The 17,344-nt window shown below is 42.8% G+C and overlaps 1 protein-coding gene across 3 annotated transcripts in view; it reads left to right on the top strand.

The window, feature by feature from the left end:
- Positions 1 to 17,344, top strand: part of VWA8 (von Willebrand factor A domain containing 8) — a 96,649-nt gene that overhangs the window by 11,922 nt on the left and 67,383 nt on the right. For all 3 annotated transcript variants that reach the window (XR_014566649.1, XM_083748365.1, XM_083748364.1), the window contains exons 5-13: positions 720 to 887; positions 1,777 to 1,941; positions 3,025 to 3,074; positions 6,288 to 6,396; positions 8,735 to 8,839; positions 10,686 to 10,817; positions 12,152 to 12,286; positions 12,846 to 12,923; positions 14,002 to 14,162. Coding sequence is in view for 2 of the 3 variants with exons in the window: in XM_083748365.1 (XP_083604491.1) it covers positions 720 to 887; positions 1,777 to 1,941; positions 3,025 to 3,074; positions 6,288 to 6,396; positions 8,735 to 8,839; positions 10,686 to 10,817; positions 12,152 to 12,286; positions 12,846 to 12,923; positions 14,002 to 14,162 (1,103 nt within the window). In the remaining variant the exon portion in view is untranslated. The remainder of the gene's footprint in view (positions 1 to 719; positions 888 to 1,776; positions 1,942 to 3,024; positions 3,075 to 6,287; positions 6,397 to 8,734; positions 8,840 to 10,685; positions 10,818 to 12,151; positions 12,287 to 12,845; positions 12,924 to 14,001; positions 14,163 to 17,344) is intronic.

Raw genomic sequence — 17,344 nt, 5'->3', positions numbered from 1 at the left:
TTTAGGTATTGGGGGCACGGTGCTGTAGGGGTTTCATTCCTGCTTGAATTGATGGCTCCAAAATGTGGTTCCTGGAGGAGCAATACTTGGCTCTGGGGATTCTCCAGTATGGGGTCCCACAGGAGTCAACTCTGCCCCTGCTCCATGCTGTGTAACATCTGTATGAAACTGCTGAGTAGGATCATACAGAGTTTTGTAGAGCATTGGCACCACTATGCTGACGACACAACTGCATTTCTCCTTTTACATTTTGAATTAGCTCTTGGTTGTGATAATAGACTAGATGAGGGCTAATAAACTGAAGCTTAATCTAGTCAACACTGAGATGCTGTTGTGGGTGGTTCCTCTGGCATATTTGTGTGGTCCCTACTCTAGAGGGGCCATTCTCCCTTGGATCCATTGCAGTCCCTTGGAGCACAGGTGGCCTCGATGCCACAATGTTCCATCCTTTCATTTAAGCTGGTGGCCCAACTGCAACTCTATCTCTACAGGAATAACTTGGCTATAGTAATATATGCTGTATGTAAAGGTAGTGCCCCCAATTCTTACAATTCACATTCTCCCCTGAAAGCTGACAGATATTCCACCCCTGTTTTCACAGGGGAATATGGTCCTGCAAATGTGTGCAGTGGCAAATATTCAGGCTAGCTTTCGTTTTGTGAACTGTTTTCGTTTTCAGCTGTTTTTGCTTCTGAAGTTGATTTTGTTTTGATGGGCAGTGTGCCGTACGAGCAGCCACCGAAGGTAGAATCTTGGTTCTGGAAGGCTTGGAGAAGGCCGAGCGGAATGTCTTACCCGTCTTGAACAATTTACTGGAGAACCGGGAGATGCAACTCGAAGATGGCCGTTTTCTCATGTCAGCAGAACGTTATGACAAACTGCTGAAGGTATTGGGTTGTTCCATCAATATTAGATCCCAAACAACATTAAATCTAACATAAAAGTTGCTGGAAAAGCCTTGATCTCTAGAAGGCTTATTCTTTATATGGTTTATTTTATATTCACTCCTTCCCTGCTGGATCTCTCAAGTAACATTTTACTGCATGGAACTCTTTCTTTCTTCATTATATTTCTAAACATGTTTGCCCTTAAATACCACAATATCTATCTAACACATGCTTCTCATAGTGGGGAGGTCGGTACACCAATAGGAATCCTGTACCAACTATTGCCCAACTTTCAGAACTTGCACTCAGAAACCTGGGTCTTCCTAATAGGAAGGTTGGTTAAAACTAAGGACTTCTTAAAAATCACTGCAACCTCCCTCCCCACCCAAATGATCTGGGTTGCTGTGCATAAGAGAAGACTGGTGGACAAGCAGTGGCAAGAGCAGACGCAGCTACCATGCCCAGCCATGTCTCTGTTATACGTGCAGGTCAGTTTCTTGATCGAGTCATGGATGGCTCTGGTCTTATGAATCATTGACCTGGCATTGCAGGTAATGATGGCTCCCTTGCCATGTACCAACATTTCCCCCCTCCTCTTGTTAAAGGAAGATTTCTAAAATTGTTTTCAGGGTTATGGCTCACTGTGAAAGCACAGTGAACATGCATTCAGATCACTAATGTGTGAAGTGACTATTAAAATCTAAAATCAATATGCAGTTTTGTTAATACTGGCATTTGTATTGAAGCTGAAGGAGTGTGAGCTCCATGTCTTCCAGATCTATAAGTCATTTGTTGTCCAGTTCAAACAGCTCTTCATTGGGTACTCTGAATAGTTGGTCTTTTTTCTAAAGTGGTTGCAGAATTCTAATTATGGACTTGATTTATTCAGGAGCATAATAAATCAGAGTTGGATGCATGGAAGATTGTTAGAGTCAGTGAAAACTTCAGAGTCATTGCCCTGGGCCTTCCTGTCCCCCGATATTTGGGTAACCCATTAGACCCACCTCTGCGATCTAGATTTCAAGCAAGAGATGTTTATTATCTACCGTTTAAGGTAAGTAGTGTTACGGGTTCCTGGGGTTGTACATAAAGCACAGTTGAACGATGCTTTAATGTGTGCATTTACATGGAAGTCAAAGGTGTTCTAAAGGAGGAAAATGAAATGACGGAGAAGCTCAATGCATTATTTGCATTTGTTTTTCACTGTGGAAGGGCAGATGCCTGTCTCTTTACTCACTTTATCAGGAAGTGAGTGAGGAACTGAGGCAACTAGTAGTGACAAGAGCTGATGTTTTAGGCCATGTTGACAAATTAAAAATGAAGGCTTCACCAGCTCTAGACGGCATCTACACAGGAGCTCTTTAAGAACTCAAAATTAGAATTGCTAATCATCTAGCAAAAAACAACAACCCACAGTTGGGGAGTAGGGATCCTGGAGATTACAGGACAGTTAGCGTAACATCTATTCCAGGAAAACTGGTGGGGAGCATGATTAAAGATAAAATTACTAAGCATACCGATGTTGTCTTGCTGAAGAAGACCTGGCATAGCTTCTGCAAAGAAAAGTCCAGTCTGCTTAACCTTTTAAAATTCTTTGAGTGCATCAATAAGCAGTAGACTGTGTGTGTTTGACTTTTTGAAAAGCTGTTGTAAAGCCCACCACCAAAGACTTCTGAGCTAGCTTAGCAGTCATGGAATAAGTTATCTTATGGATAAGCAAGTGGTTAAAGTTCAGGAAGCGCAGAGCATGAATAAATGTCATAATGGAATAATGTAGGATCTGTATTGGAACTGGCGCTTTTTATATTCTTCACAAATGATCTGGCGTTAGTGGTGAGCAGGACAGAGGCCAAGTTTCCTGATGACACAAAATTGTTCAGAATATAAAAACGAAAAGGACGGTGGGGAGCTCCAAAAGGATCTCTCCAAACTGGGCGAATAGACGTTAAAATGGCAAACACCATTTAATGTAAGCAAGTGTAAAGTGGTGTGCATTGTAACGTAACATCTGACGTTGACGGACCAGGAACGAGAACTTGGGTGGAGAGCTTGATGAAGATGTCATCCTGCACCCTGGTGGACAGAGTGCTTTTGCTTGAGTAAATGGCCTGATAGGTGATACTGTCTTCTGTTTTAGGACCATCTTTCACAGTTATATTGTATTGGACCTAACGTTTCAACTGAGAGGTAAATATATGCATTACAGCTATGCATAAATGTTCTTAGAATTTAGTTTTCTTACCTATTGGCTTCCCTCGTAGCATATTAGAGTTGTTGTGATATGACCAAATGAATTGGGTGAGATAATCTAGACATGATATACAAAGGTTCAGATTTTTATTAGGTCTCCTAACAGATTTAATGGCTAATCTACTGTAGGTAATGGTGGTACAGAATTCGGGTACGTCTGTCTTTCAACCAAACTCAGGTCTTTATGATGGGGTGAGAAAGAATCCTCATGACAGAGGTCCTGTAGTTTGTTTAAAATATAGTTAATGAGGAAAAAGTCAGAAACAACTGAGCAACTGTGATTTCAGATCTGCCTGAAACCATAGTTTAAACCACAGTTCCCCAAGTTCAGAAATTATTGTGGAAATGTTCAGGAAGCAGGAGAGGATATATTGTTTATTAATATCCTTCCTAATTTGCGCTAGCAAGTTCTATAACTTAGCAGAGTTTTACATTCCCATTTTAAACGCACAGCAGATAGCTGGTTGCAGGCTTGTTTAAGCCTCTCAATATTAGATCCCTGGTAAGTTCCCTTATATCCCTCTTAAAAGAATAAACATGCCACAATCTTGTGGAAAGTATATAAAAGAAGTTTACTCACATCATCAGTTCACAGTTGGATCCCTGAAGGCAGACTTAGTTACAAAGTATATACATCTGAATCTATCCCATATGGAGATAGTCCCAGTGTCCTATGTTGGCTGAGAGCCAACAGAGCAATTCTAGCTAAAAGCTGCTGCTCCAACTACGGAGGAAGTAAAAAAAGAGTGTGGCAGCATGCCTTGTCCTTTTGTTACCTGGGCAGGTAAGGTCACACCTACCTCTAGTCACATGGAAAGGAAGGATGTTCCGGCCAGGAGGAAACAGGAAACTTTTGAATGGCTGGACCAAACATTCCCCCGGAATGCTTCTCTAGGAAAACAGGAAATGTTGTGTTTGACTGCTCTCAGTGGATTACTTCCCACAATTATGGGGAATTGCACTCAGTTTAAAATTGGAAGAAGAGGCTTCTGATCTCTTCCTTAGTGTGCGAAACAGGAGATACTGGGCATGCACAAGATGGAGGCCTGCAGCTTGTTCACGTAAGTCTGAATGGGGCCAATGTGAGATTAAAGACACTTGTACCTTTTTTTGTTTTGATTGCTTGTTTCCTTTTTAGAATTTGTGGATAAATAAGCTGAATGGGCCAGGGATGGGAAATAGGACAACACATCTTAAATTTCAGCAATGATCTCTTGCTCTGTTAGAAACGTGCCTTAAAAACAACAACTGTGGCTTGCAGGTTCAAACATTCTGCGCTGGATCCCATGTTGTGTGTGAACATGGCACGTACACAGGATGGATATATGCCTTCCTGTTTACACTCCTGATATTATGGTTGTAGCAACTGTTAGCCTTACTTTAGTTAGCATTTTGAATTTAAGATTAAAATTTACCTAGATGGGTTTCCGTCAGTATATTATAAAACTTTAGGGTTGCCATATTTTGAAGAGCAAAAAAGAGGATCCATTTGCCGTCTTCTACTTTTAACTATGATCACTATGACGATACTCACTTTACATACTCATAAAAGGAGGACGTGTCCTGGAAAAAGAGGACGTATGGCAACCCTATGAAAGAAGCTAGTACTCTAATTAAAGCGGAACCAAAGAAAGTGGCCTCTATTGCAATATCATATAGAAGATTGTTCTATTTAACAATGATTTTAAGATGCCATCCATATTGGCAGCTAGATTAAGCAAATTTATTGCTAAATAATTTGATGCAGATTAAACTGGATTTATCCTAAATTTCAACATGAGAGTATATTAAAAGGTTAATAAATAGTATTAATGCTATCTATATTCTCAAACAAGGGACTAGCTTGTTTTTAGATCCCAAAAAGGCATTTGATAGGCTTGAAAGACCCTATCTAGCACAGGTTTTACAAACATTTGGAAGTGGATATGTTTCTTCAAGATGAATTAAAGCTTCCTGGATGGGCATGATAGCATCAGTTAAAATGATGATTTTGCCATTTGTAATTCTTTTTGTTTCAAACTCTGCCTATAAGTATTTCAGGAAAGGACCTAAGGAAATGGCAAAAAAATGATTGTAAGCGTTACTCATCTGGGCAAGAGACCTAGACTACAGTTAACTGTAATGTCCTAACCTTCCCAGAGAGGGGCTATGTGTTTACCACATCTGCAAAGATATAATGATGCGGTCCATATACAAAATGCCATTATAGGCAGCGGCCACTATAGGCACATCTGGTATGTGTGAACCATGCACATGTTCCTTGTGCCGAACCCAGAAGTGACCTGAAAGCATCACAAAAATGTCACCAAAAGGGGTGGAACAGGGTGTTTGCAGGCTTTTTCAATGGTGTTTCAACCCCCACATAAGTTGGGAGTTGCCTGTAGTATGATCAACAATGTGAAAAGGGCATATTTGGATACAATCAGAGTTTGATAAATTTGAGCACAGAATACCAGGTAACCCATTTTTTATTCATAACATAAACTGTCCAAGAAATTATAACAAACCCATTTTGCAAAATCGGAATTCAAGATTGGCGATCCTGGATATCAAAATGAGCACCTCCTGTATCACAGTTGACTCCCTTTGCATTTCAGCCCTCCTTCCACACATCTGATAGGAAGCTGTTGGATATCAGAAAGAAAGAGGCTTTTATAGATTGATTCACTTTTAGGAAAGCGATATTTCTCTCACAGCAGGGCAAATCATGGAAAGAATGGAAGGGTGTAATATGAATTGGCTATTGATCTTTTAGGTAAAACGCTTTATCTCAAACTCAACAGTTAAATCTCAGGCAGTGAGACCATTACCACCATTTGAAAATCTGAATCCCCCCCAATTATCAATTTTAAGGTGAATTAAGGCTCTGTATAGTGCCCATATAAACAAGCTAGTCAATGATGGAGCTATTTCAGAGCTGTTCTTTTTAAACTGGGACACAAGGCACAGACTCTCTTTGTCATCACTGCTGTTCGCTTTAGATGTTGAACCATTTGCTATTGCAATTAGATTTAGTGAAGGAACCAACAGGGTTAAGTTGGTAAAAAAAAAAATGAATCTTTTACGAAAAATACTATTTTTCTTTTAAAAAGTGTTTTATTTAGAAGTATTGTTTGTCTAACATTTTTTGCCTTTGGATTTTCTTTCTAGAATTTCTAAACTTTTGTCATTTGCAACTACTTTTTGCACCCAAGAATCCTCCGCCCTGGGTCTCCCTGATTTTCCTCTGGACACTTTAGCATCTGCTGTGCAGATTCTGGTAGGTCCTTGCAAATAAATAATGGATACCGAGATGGAGATTCCTTATCTGGAGTTTAGGGAAAGCATTCAGGTATTAAGGATAAAGAAACTGCTTCTACAGTGTAGCTAGAAAAAAAGAAGAAGAGAAAATAGCAAATTTCTGAGTGAAGGCTTATTTTCTTTCCTAACATAGTTGTCACCTGCAATTGAAAACAGCTTTGTATTTCTACTTCTTCTTTGTTACGCTGCTACAGATATGTGAACTACAGTATGTCGCCTAACACTTTTCTACTCCACTGTGGGCAGCTGACAGCTGTTAACGTGAAGATCCAATTGAGGCCAGTGCGCACCTGTTGAATAGTTTGTTTAAATGTTAGGGTTCATTATTTTTTCACAGGGTGGTGTACCACTTTAAAAGCCAGGGTGCATATCCTGACCTAGTTTTTAGAGCTGTGTAGCAGTATAGCAGGTGCTGATAAATCACTGTAATTAGTTGTGTCAGCAATTGTGAATGGTATATAGTGTGCTGTATGTACCTTACTCTGTCCCCTTGTGAATGGATGGGTGATGATTATAGACACTATGTAAGGTGTATGTTAGAGGAGTTTTGTTATTAAACCTTGCAAAGATCTCTTTGCGTCTCTTCAGTGATTCCATCTGTGTGGTCTACTCTGCACGCACTCCACAGCATGTTTCAAATGCCCAATAGCACCATGTCAAATATTGGCCAGTGAACTAATGTTTTTTGGATCCCCCGGTCAGGGCTCAAATTTGCCCAGCAGCAATCCTGCAGAACAGAATAAAGCTCAACCAGTAAAGCCACAGATTCAAGACTGTAGCTGAAAGGAATCACTTGGGTTATTATTGAACAAAACTGCACGACACTTTGAGAGATTATGGAATTTATAGGAAATACAACCTCTTTAAGCTTCCTATTGTATTGGGCTAATCAATTTCATAGTTACTAATCCGAGGCAGAAGGCTAGCCATTGTGGTCTTCAGTTGCACCAGGCTTGCAAATGACAAGTCTTGCTGAAGCAGAGCCAGTTTGACTTTGCTGTCTTGTCTCACAAATATTTTAAAGTTCTTTGAGAAGGTGAGCTAGAATATTGATAGAGCTGATCCGGTGGACTTGGGCTTCCACCGGAGTGGAACAGAGTGGACTTGGGCTTCCAAAAAGCTTTTGACAAGGTACCGTATTTTTCGCCCTATAAGACGCACTTTCCCCCCTCCAAAAATGAAGGGGAAATGTGTGTGCGTCTTATCAGGCGAATGCAGGCTCCTTGGCTTCAGCGATAGCAACGCGAAGCCTCCGAAGCTTGCGCTCCGGAGGCTTCGCGTTGCTTCCGCTGAAGCCAGGAGAGTCTGCTCTTTGAGGCTGGCGGTGGGGAAAGCAGTGCTTCCCCCATCGCCCGCCCCAGAGGATGGGGGGCAGCTACTCTTCAACCCAGCTTCGAGGCTGGCGGTGGGGAAAGCAGTGCTTCCCCCATCACCAGCCCCAGAGGATGGGGGGCAGCAGGAAGGCGCGTGACGCCTTCCCGCTACTCTCCATGCCTCCTGTGGGAGATGGGGGAATTCCCCCACCTCCCGCAAATGCAGGCAAAAGCTGTGCGCTCTTTAAAGGGGCTCCGCGGCTTCTGCTGGCTTTTCTATGGGGGGGGGGGCTTTTCCTCGAGGAGGGAGAAGGGACTGACTGGCCGTTTCAGTCCCTTCTCCCTCCTGGTTGAAAAGCCCGCAGGAGTCACGCTGGGCTCCTGTGGGCTTTTGCGGGAGGTGGGGGAATTCCGCCACCTCCCACAAAAGCAGGGAGAAGGTCTTGGAGTAGCGCACAGGCTGCGTGCAGCCTGTCCACTGCTCCCAGAACTGTGGGGGGGGGATCATATTTTTTTACTTGATTTTCCCCCCTGAAAACTAGGTGCGTCCTATAGGGCGAAAAATATGGTACTTCACTGCAGACTCCTGAGATCACTTCCCAGGCATGGACCCAGAGGAGACTTCCTCCTGTGGATCTCGGGTTGGCTAAGTAGCAGGAAGCAGAAAGTAGTAATAATTCAGAGGCAACTTTTGTCCTTTTGCTTCAGACCGTCAACCATCTTCGGCAGGCCCTGCCTGTGGCCTTGAGGAAATCCTGCTTTTTTGCTTGGGTTTCTCTAATTTCAGAGCTATCTTTTTGAGTCTAGTAGAACCTAGGAACCTCAGAAAATTGAGCTTGCCAAATAACTTTTGAAGTACTGATGAATGGCACTCACTTGCCTGTTTCCCACAAAATGTTGGCACCAATGTTTCTTTCAGGTTTAGCACAATAGTGATTCTATGTTCACTTTTTCTGTTCTCTCTCTCTCCCCCCCCCCTCCCAGAACTGCTTGCCTATGATGTCAATCCAGCATATAATCAGGTGGCTTTATCCATACAATGTTCTTTTGGGGAGGGAAGGCAAGACAGCCGTAGAAGATGCATTGAAGGTAAGCGTTCACTGTTTCCATACAAATTATTCTGGCATAGGTAGCAGCCACACTTCTACAGTTCTCTGGAATAAAATAATAATAATGGCTAAATTATTGGTTTCAAAGCTAGAGAAAGCCCTATGGTCTCAAGAACTTTCTCTTCTGCGGTTTTATGCGTCTCCAAAAGTGTCTTCTAGTTATTGAGGTTTTCTGTATTTATTTCATGTCATTTTGGGTGGGGACAGAGAGGACTGATGAAAACTGTAAGTGAGGGCATTCCATGAGCTGTGTTTTCTTTTTGTGGTTCTTTTTTAAAATATTTATTTTTATTAAAGATTTCTTAGTTTACAAAAATGTGTGCATTGTCTCTTTTCTCAAGCTGTGTTTTCTACAGATAAGTTTCATTTGTTGTGAGACGTTAGTGTTGCATACAGTGTTGGGTTAGGAAGGAAAGATGGGGAAAGGGGAATGGTGAGTCGGGTGGGGTGGCAATGCTTCTATTCTTCTACTTAGTGTAGTGTTTCCCAACCTTGTGCCTCCAGCTGTTTTTGAACTACAACTCCCATAATCCCTGACTAGCAAGACCAGTGGCAAGGGATGATGGGAATTGTAGTCCAAAAACAGCTGGAGGCACAAGGTTGGGAAACACTGATGAGTGTATGTGTGGGGTTTTGTGTCAGTGTCACTTGTGTGGGTTCTCTTACTATTCGCTTGTTGTATTTCCTTGGTGGTGAGAGAGGTTGGGGGGTGGCTTAGAGTGTGGTTGGTTGTCTTTGGTTGGCTGTAGTGAGATTTGCTTTTGTTTGTGAGTGGGGTGTGTGTGTGTTTTCGGATCAGGTTAGCCAGATTGATTCGTATGCTGTCGGTGGATTCTTCTTGTTGTCTCGTTGGGCTGTGTATGTTTCATGATTCTTTTTGACATGTTGAAGTCTAATGATGATTGAATAGCAAGGATGTCTTGAGGGACGTAGTCTTCCATGTTCATGGTGCCCTGTAGGCTTATGAAATATAAGTTAATTGAGTGAAACACAGAAGATCTGCATTGACAGTTCTCTTGCTTAAGGGGATATATGCAACGCAAACCTGTTCATATTTCTTGAAAGTAATTCCCAGTGTGTTTAATAGGGCTTGCTCCCAAGTAAACGTGCATAGGCTTGTAGCCTTACTTTTTAAAGACCAGTTTTCAGGAAGCTTTCCATGTTTGCTACCTTCCCTTCAAACTGATGACATTTGATTAATTAACATTTGATTATGACATTTAATTAATTAAACTAGATCTGAAATATTGAAAAATTAATCATACATTTTGGGATCATTTTACTTTTCCCAGTTATGAGGCTTCATTTTGCTATTAGATCTGTTCTTTAACAGAAAGCAAATACTGTCTCCACCTGAGTCTCTTTTTTGTGTGTGTGTGGGGGGGGGTGTCATGTCTACAGGAGGACTGGTTAAAGGAGCAGACAACATACAGCTAGCCATTATGGAAGCTGTCTCATGTAATCCTCACCCTTCATGTGACTGCAGCCAGTGTTGTGATCTGTCCCATGAGGCCATCCCAGGTTTCTCAGGTTCCTTCTTTATTCCCCATGAACACTGTCACTGGGCAGGGGCAACTTCTAGACGCTGGGTCTCTCTATTTGACTGTAAGCCCCTCTGAGTTTCCCTGGGCAAGTGAAAGTGTCTAACAAATTTAATAAATAATAATAATATTTGCCCATGGCTCTTGGTGATCCTGGAACACTGGTACAAGTTCAGCATTGGTGCCAAGCCCAGATTAAGGACCAAACAAGGTGGAGGAGTTTGGGGCTGAAAATACTTTCACAAATAGAATAATCTAGACCTTCTATTCCTTCCTCTTTCTTAGCGATTTGAGCTCCAGGATTCAGAAAGACCTGTTGTACCTACAAGAGTTTTAAATGTGAACAAGAGGGAGGATGGCAAGGTTTCGCAGGCTGACGTGACAATTCAAATAGCCGGGGAAGCTGTGACATTTCAGGTAACTATTTAATTGTTTAACAAGTGGGAGGATAAACTTTATTGCACATGTATTGCTATGTTGCTGCCTTCCTTTCATTTCTGACTTTCCCAGAATTTGACTTAAAAATCAACAATATGTTGCATTCCTGTAAACTGGGATGCTGACAGACTTGCTTGGGTGTCATGACAAGCTATGGTTATTCTAAAGCAGGAGTGAAAACTTCTAAAACCATAATTGTGGCAGTTCCAGGTGCTTATGTGTGCGTGCACAAGCGGGAAGCTTGTTGTGGAGCACCCTTGTAGTGCTAAACCATAGTTTATTGTTTGATGATACAGCAGTCAGTAAGAAAGACTTAAGCTGAGCTATGGATGTAGATTTACATATGGTTTGTTCATTGTTCAGGAAACAAGTTATATTCATATTATTTGACAGGCAAATGTCAGAATTTGTTTTCTGGAGTGAATGCTTGAGCAAAGAGAGCTATGTGTTGTTAGCATATTACAGATATTAATATTGCACAGTTTGAAGCAAAGGGATGCACGGAAACAGAGTGCTTTTGGAATGAAGCAGGGTCCAGATCCATGAATATTATTCAAAATTTTACTTGCAGAATGTTCTTTAAAGCATAACACACAAAAAAGTAAATGATACATCAAAACAGTTTCATATCTTGTGCATATCAAGCACAGGCTCAGCATCTTCTTAGAAATAAAATAAGCTTATAACGTGAGCTGACAAACGTAGTGCGCTCTCTCTCTCTCTCTCTCTCTCTCACACACACACACACACAGAGAGAGAGAGAGGGACAGAGAGGCATTGCCTACATTCCACCCTCCATTTTCCCTGGAGCTGTTTTCTCTCCCTTCAGGAGAGTCTTTTACACATCTTTACTCCATAGAGTCTGAAAGAACAAAAGATTCCAGCCACCAATCTCCAAAGATGGCGAATTTGCAACTCAGTACCTTAATCACCTGATCTAAGGTTACTCACTCACATGCAGTGGCGTAGCGTGGGGGGTGCAGGGGGGGCCGGCCGCACCGGGCGCAACATCTGGGGGTTAGGGTTAGGGGGCGCAAATCCACGGATTATGGGGCGCAAATCCACGGGTTAGGGGGTGCAAATTACTTGCCTTGCCCCGGGTGCTGACAACTCACGCTACACCACTGCTCACATGTTAGCTACTAGAGAACTACAGTTAATTATCAATTCAGCTAGAGCTCAGAGTCCCTTTCTTGGCTTTAATATAGCCCCATGGAAAACCCCCATGTTAAACCTTTTCACCAATACACAGGTATTCACCATTTGTGTGAATTAAACCAATTATGCTTAACATAGTGCTATCTGTCTTTTAGGTTCCTGCTGGGACTAGGCCACTAAACCTGCATTCTGGGACAGACAATTTCATTAAGACTCCCAGCCATGAACAGCAATTGGCAGAAATGATATTGTCCCACATGGTTAAAGATATCTGTTTGATTGGAGAAAAAGTAAGTGCCATAATGTAACTGTAAAGATAAAGGGACCCCTGACCGTTAGGTCCAGTTGTGGACGACTCTGGGGTTGTGGCGCTCATCTCGCTTTACTGGCCAAGGGGGCTGGCGTACAGCTTCCGGGTCATGTGGCCAGCATGACTAAGCTGCTTCTGGCGAACCAGAGCAGCGTACGGAAACACCATTTCCCACCAGAGTGGTACCTATTTATCTACTTGCACTTTGACATGATTGTGAACTGCTAGGTTGGCAGGAGCAGGGACTGAGCAACGGGAGCTCACCCCATTGTGGGGATTTGAACCGCCAACCTTCTGATCAGCAAGCCCTAGGCTCAGTGGTTTAGACCACAGTGCCACCCGCATCCCTAATGTAACTGTACATAGTGCTAAATTTAATGCAGACACAAACTTATACCAGTTGGTGAGGGTGGGGTAACTGACCATACTAATTTATCACAGACTGATTTCTATTGTGCGCCTCACCTGGAAGTAATTCTTACTTGCTCAGGTTGAACGTACAGCTGCTTCAATCAGCTTGTTCTCCTTTCCCCCTCCAGGGTTGTGGCAAAACAGTTCTTGCTAAGGAATTCGCAGCTACATTAGGGTATAACATAGAACCTGTCATGCTATATCAGGTAAGTTTATTGATACCCCAACCCTTGTCCTCCTAGGCTTTTCACACACTGAGGGTTGCATTTGGATTGTCGCTCGTCTCTTATGGTGTTACCCTATTTCTTACTAAGGGGGTTGGACCAAGCTATACCATTTCAGATGCCATGCAGTTGAAGTCCCTTCAAAAGTCAATGCCCTGAGAAAATGGATGCCTGGGGGAAGAATTGTAGTCTATTCTCTATGGTTCCTGTGCTGCAGGGATGTTAATTTTTATATAGAAGAATAATGTGAGATCCCACCTGCAGCCCAGGCACCGCAGTGAAAAGTAGGCCATTGATTCTGTGATCTGTTGGCAACTGGAGCTGATTTCATTTTCAAAATAAATCTGCAGGTTAATAGTTTAGGTTGCTTTTATGTTTACTTTAAAACAACAAATTTGGGTTTGTGTTAAGGTGGTCCGGTGCAGCCTAAATGGCTTGGCCCCATTTGATCACCAGAACCATTTAATATCTATATGAAGAGTTTGGGAACTAAGTTTCATCAGTGTTCTGATAGCACTCAGCTTTAAGTTTTGGATGGCATCTGAAACAGGAGAGGCTGTGGGAGCCCTGGACCTGGATAAGGGAAAATAAGATGACAAAATAACAATATCGTACACTGAAGTTGCTTAGAAACCAGTTTTTCTTTTCTACTGCTCTGTTCTTGGTATTGCCTATTGAAGACATGGGTTGATGCCTAGGTAGTAGCGGCAACTAAGTAAGGATGATGGATTACAGAAAAGAGAGGTCAATCCTTAAACTGCACCAGGACTAAAACAGTATTTTGCCTTAATTGGCAACATCCTTTCATTTGAGGCAATGCTTGTTGCCTGTTCTGGAGACAAAGCTGTAGCATGCTTATATGTGTATCACACATTTTATGTGGCTAAAACAATCACGATTCCCTTTTTGATGTGTCGATTAAACATGGCTAAAACAATCACGATTCCCTTTTTGATGTGTCGATTAAAGCAAAATTTTACAGTGCCAGCAAAATAAATGCTTTGTATTACTGAGACTCACACTAATAGTAGTTTGCTGCTGCTGCTGTTGTTACTCATAGGATATGACAGCCCGAGATCTACTGCAGCAGAGGTACACTCTCCCTAATGGGGACACTTCCTGGAGACCATCTGCACTCATAACAGCCGCCCTGGAGGGGAAGCTTGTTATTCTGGATGGGATTCACCGTGTCAACCCAGGAACCCTCGCTGTTCTGCAAAGGTCAGTGTGACAGTCCTAGAGGAATAGATCTGTGGGGTGTTAATGAAGGATGCAGCGACCAAGGCTTTAAGAAGTAATAATAACAACAACAACAACAATAACAACAACAATAATAAATTATTTATACCCCGCCCATCTGGCTGAGTTTCCCCAGCCACTCTGGGCGGCTCCCAATCAAGTGTCAAAAACAGTACAGCATTAAATATTAAAAACTTCCCTCAACAGGGCTGCCTTCAGATGTCTTTTAAAGACAGGATAGCTGCTTATTTCCTTCACATCTGAAGGGAGGGCGTGCCACAGGGTGGGCACCACTACCGAGAAGGCCCTCTGCCTGGTTCCCTGTAACCTCATTTCTCGCAATGAGGGAACCGCCAGAAGGCCCTCAGCGCTGGACCTCAGCGTCCAGGCAGAATGATGGGGGTGGAGACGATCCTTCAGGTATACAGGACTGAGGCCGTTTAGGGCTTTAAAGGTCAGCACCAATACTTTGAATTGTGCTCGGAAACGTACTGGGAGCCAATGCAGATCTCTCAGAATCGGTGTTATGTGGTCCCGGCGGCCACTCCCAGTCACCAGCCTAGCTGCCGCATTCTGGATTAATTGCAGTTTCCGGGTCACCTTCAAAGGTAGCCCACGTAGAGTGCGTTGCAGTAATCTAAGCGGGAGATAACTAAAGCATGCACCACTCTGGTGAGACAGTCTGTGGGCAGGGAGGGTCTCAGCCTGTGTACCACGTGGAGCTGGTAGACAGCCGCCCTGGACGCAGAATTGACCTGCGCCTCCATGGACAGTTGTGAGTCCAAAATGACTCCCAGGCTGCGCACCTGGTCCTTCAGGGGCACAGTTACCCCATTCAGGACCAGGGAGTCCCCCACACCCACCCACCCCCTGTCCCCCCAAAACAGTACTTCTGTCTTGTCAGGATAGGTACACACTCACCAGGGGCTTCTGCAGGAGTGTTTCTGGAAGATTCTGACAGTGCTTGTGAAGAGTCACAAATTTGGTGAACCAGTCACAAATTGTGGAGTCCGGGCGATATTTTTTCAAGCCAATGGAGCTGTGTAGCCTCGGACACCAGCCCCACAGAGAGCCCCCAGTTCAGGGAAATGTTGTTTCTGCATGAGCACAGCCTGTTTGCAGTCCCACGTGCTTCCAAGGCACGAGAGGAGCTGCCAGCAAGCGCGAGTTGGCCATAAAAAGGCAGTTCACTTAAAATACTATAAATAAATAGGTTGGCAAAAAAGGACCGAGGAGCACAGCAGCTGTCATTTCTGCCACATAGGTTGGCCTTACATGGCTGATTTGAAAAGCAGAATTGCCAGTTCTGAAGAATAGTGAATTTGATGCAGGGCAATAGCCCTTTTAAATGGCACTACAGGTTGGGTATAGGATTTAAGCACCTCCCTCCACACAAATGTCTTTCCTGTGTGTATGCTACATGCCCACATGAGGAATATGAAAACACAGGAAGATTGTGCTTCAGAATTAGGGGCGCTTTAAGTTAAATTAACTGAAAACAGCTTAGGATTTTATTTAAGTTAAGTGATGAATTAATATGTTTAATTTCACAATGTGAAGATCTAAGGATGTTAATGTTTAAGTTGTTTTTTTTAAAGAACTGTGATTTGGAAAACCGTTACAAGGACATGCAATGAAATTCAACCAAGGGGAAGCGAGGAAGTCACTTAACAATGTTAATAAGTGTAATTTTTAATAAGGCTATGATTTATGTTTGTTTGTTTTATGTGTTTGTTTGTTTGTAATGTTGTGAAAACCAATTTAAAAAAATTGGGGGGGGAAATTAGGGGCGCAGGTGGCACTGTGGTCTAAACCACTGAGCCTCTTGGGCTTGCCGATCAGAAGGTCAGCGGTTCGAATCCTTGCAACGGGGTGAGGTCCCGTTGCTCGGTCCCAGCTCCTGCCAATCTAGCAGTTCAAAAGCACTTCCAAGTGCAAGTAGATAAATAGGTACTGCTCTGGCGGGAAGGTAAACACGTTTCCATGCGCTGTTCTCTTTTCGCCAGAAGCATCGTAGTCATGCTGACCACATGACCCGGAAAATCTGTCTGCGGACAAACGGCGGCTCCCTTGGCCAGTAAAGCAAGATGAGCGTCACAACCCCAGAGTCGTTCACGACTGGGCTTAACTGTCAGGGGTCCTTTACCTTTACCTCCACACAATGGACCTAATCTTGCTCTACTAATCCTACCATGACTGATTTTGTTTTGCTTTTTTAAACTGCCACACAAGACCAAACCACGTGACAGGTGCCATATCCATTTTGGTCCTGAGTTATCCTTAGGTTGCTTAAGTTGTTAAACATGATGGAAAGTGTATGGCTTGGTTTTGCATCTGATGCTCACATTGAATGGAAATAGATGAATTACACGTAGGAATATTCCGCATTGTAACATTTAATTAAGATAAAGGCTGAATCTAGAAACCAAACTGAGCACATGCAAAGCGACTTCCATTAGTTGTGGCAGTCCTGGCACATGTCGCCCTATGGTTATCCTGAAGCACAATCTTCCTGTGTTTTCATATTCCTCACGTGGGCATGTAGCATATACACAGGAAAGAATTCTTCCATGTAAAGTCTAAAGTGGCCCCAGGCCATAGCATTAACTCTTTCAGTATGAAATGGTTCTTTCATAACTTGAGCTGCAGTCTTCTGAATTTGCTGTTGGTTTCTTACTGCCCCTCTAGACGTCATCATTCTAAATTGTTTCATTAGGGATTCAAATGAGATTTATCTGTGATGGTGATAATAAAGTGTGAAAATGTTCGGTGTGTACATTTCTGGTTTAGTTAACACCACTGATTCTGTGAACTTGCCTTCAGTTATATGTTAATATTGCTATGCTTTCCTTTAAATCACATTTTTGAATTTGTACTGGTTATGTTGTTGTTGTTAACACCTTGGAATTTGAGGGAGAACAGGAAGCTGTGTTGTGGGTAGGATATTTTTAGCTCTTATTTTCCCCTAGAGCGCTTGCTCCAGATTTTCAAAGTGCTTTTCCTGTATGGAAGCTTTAAAGAGCGATTTGAGGTTGCCTTTTGAAAGAAAAACCCTTGGGCAATGGATGCATGGGCAGACTGAATGCCTGAACATCTCTGTGTTGTAGCCCATATATTTAATTTTGTTCATTTAAAACGTATTGCTATACTGTTCAGTACTACAT

This window comes from Podarcis gaigeae (genome assembly GCF_964106915.1).
Source record: "Podarcis gaigeae genome assembly, chromosome: 7".
Taxonomy (NCBI): domain Eukaryota; kingdom Metazoa; phylum Chordata; class Lepidosauria; order Squamata; family Lacertidae; genus Podarcis; species Podarcis gaigeae.
Note: the sequence above shows the minus strand (reverse complement) of the source record. Positions and strands in the feature narration are given on the sequence as shown.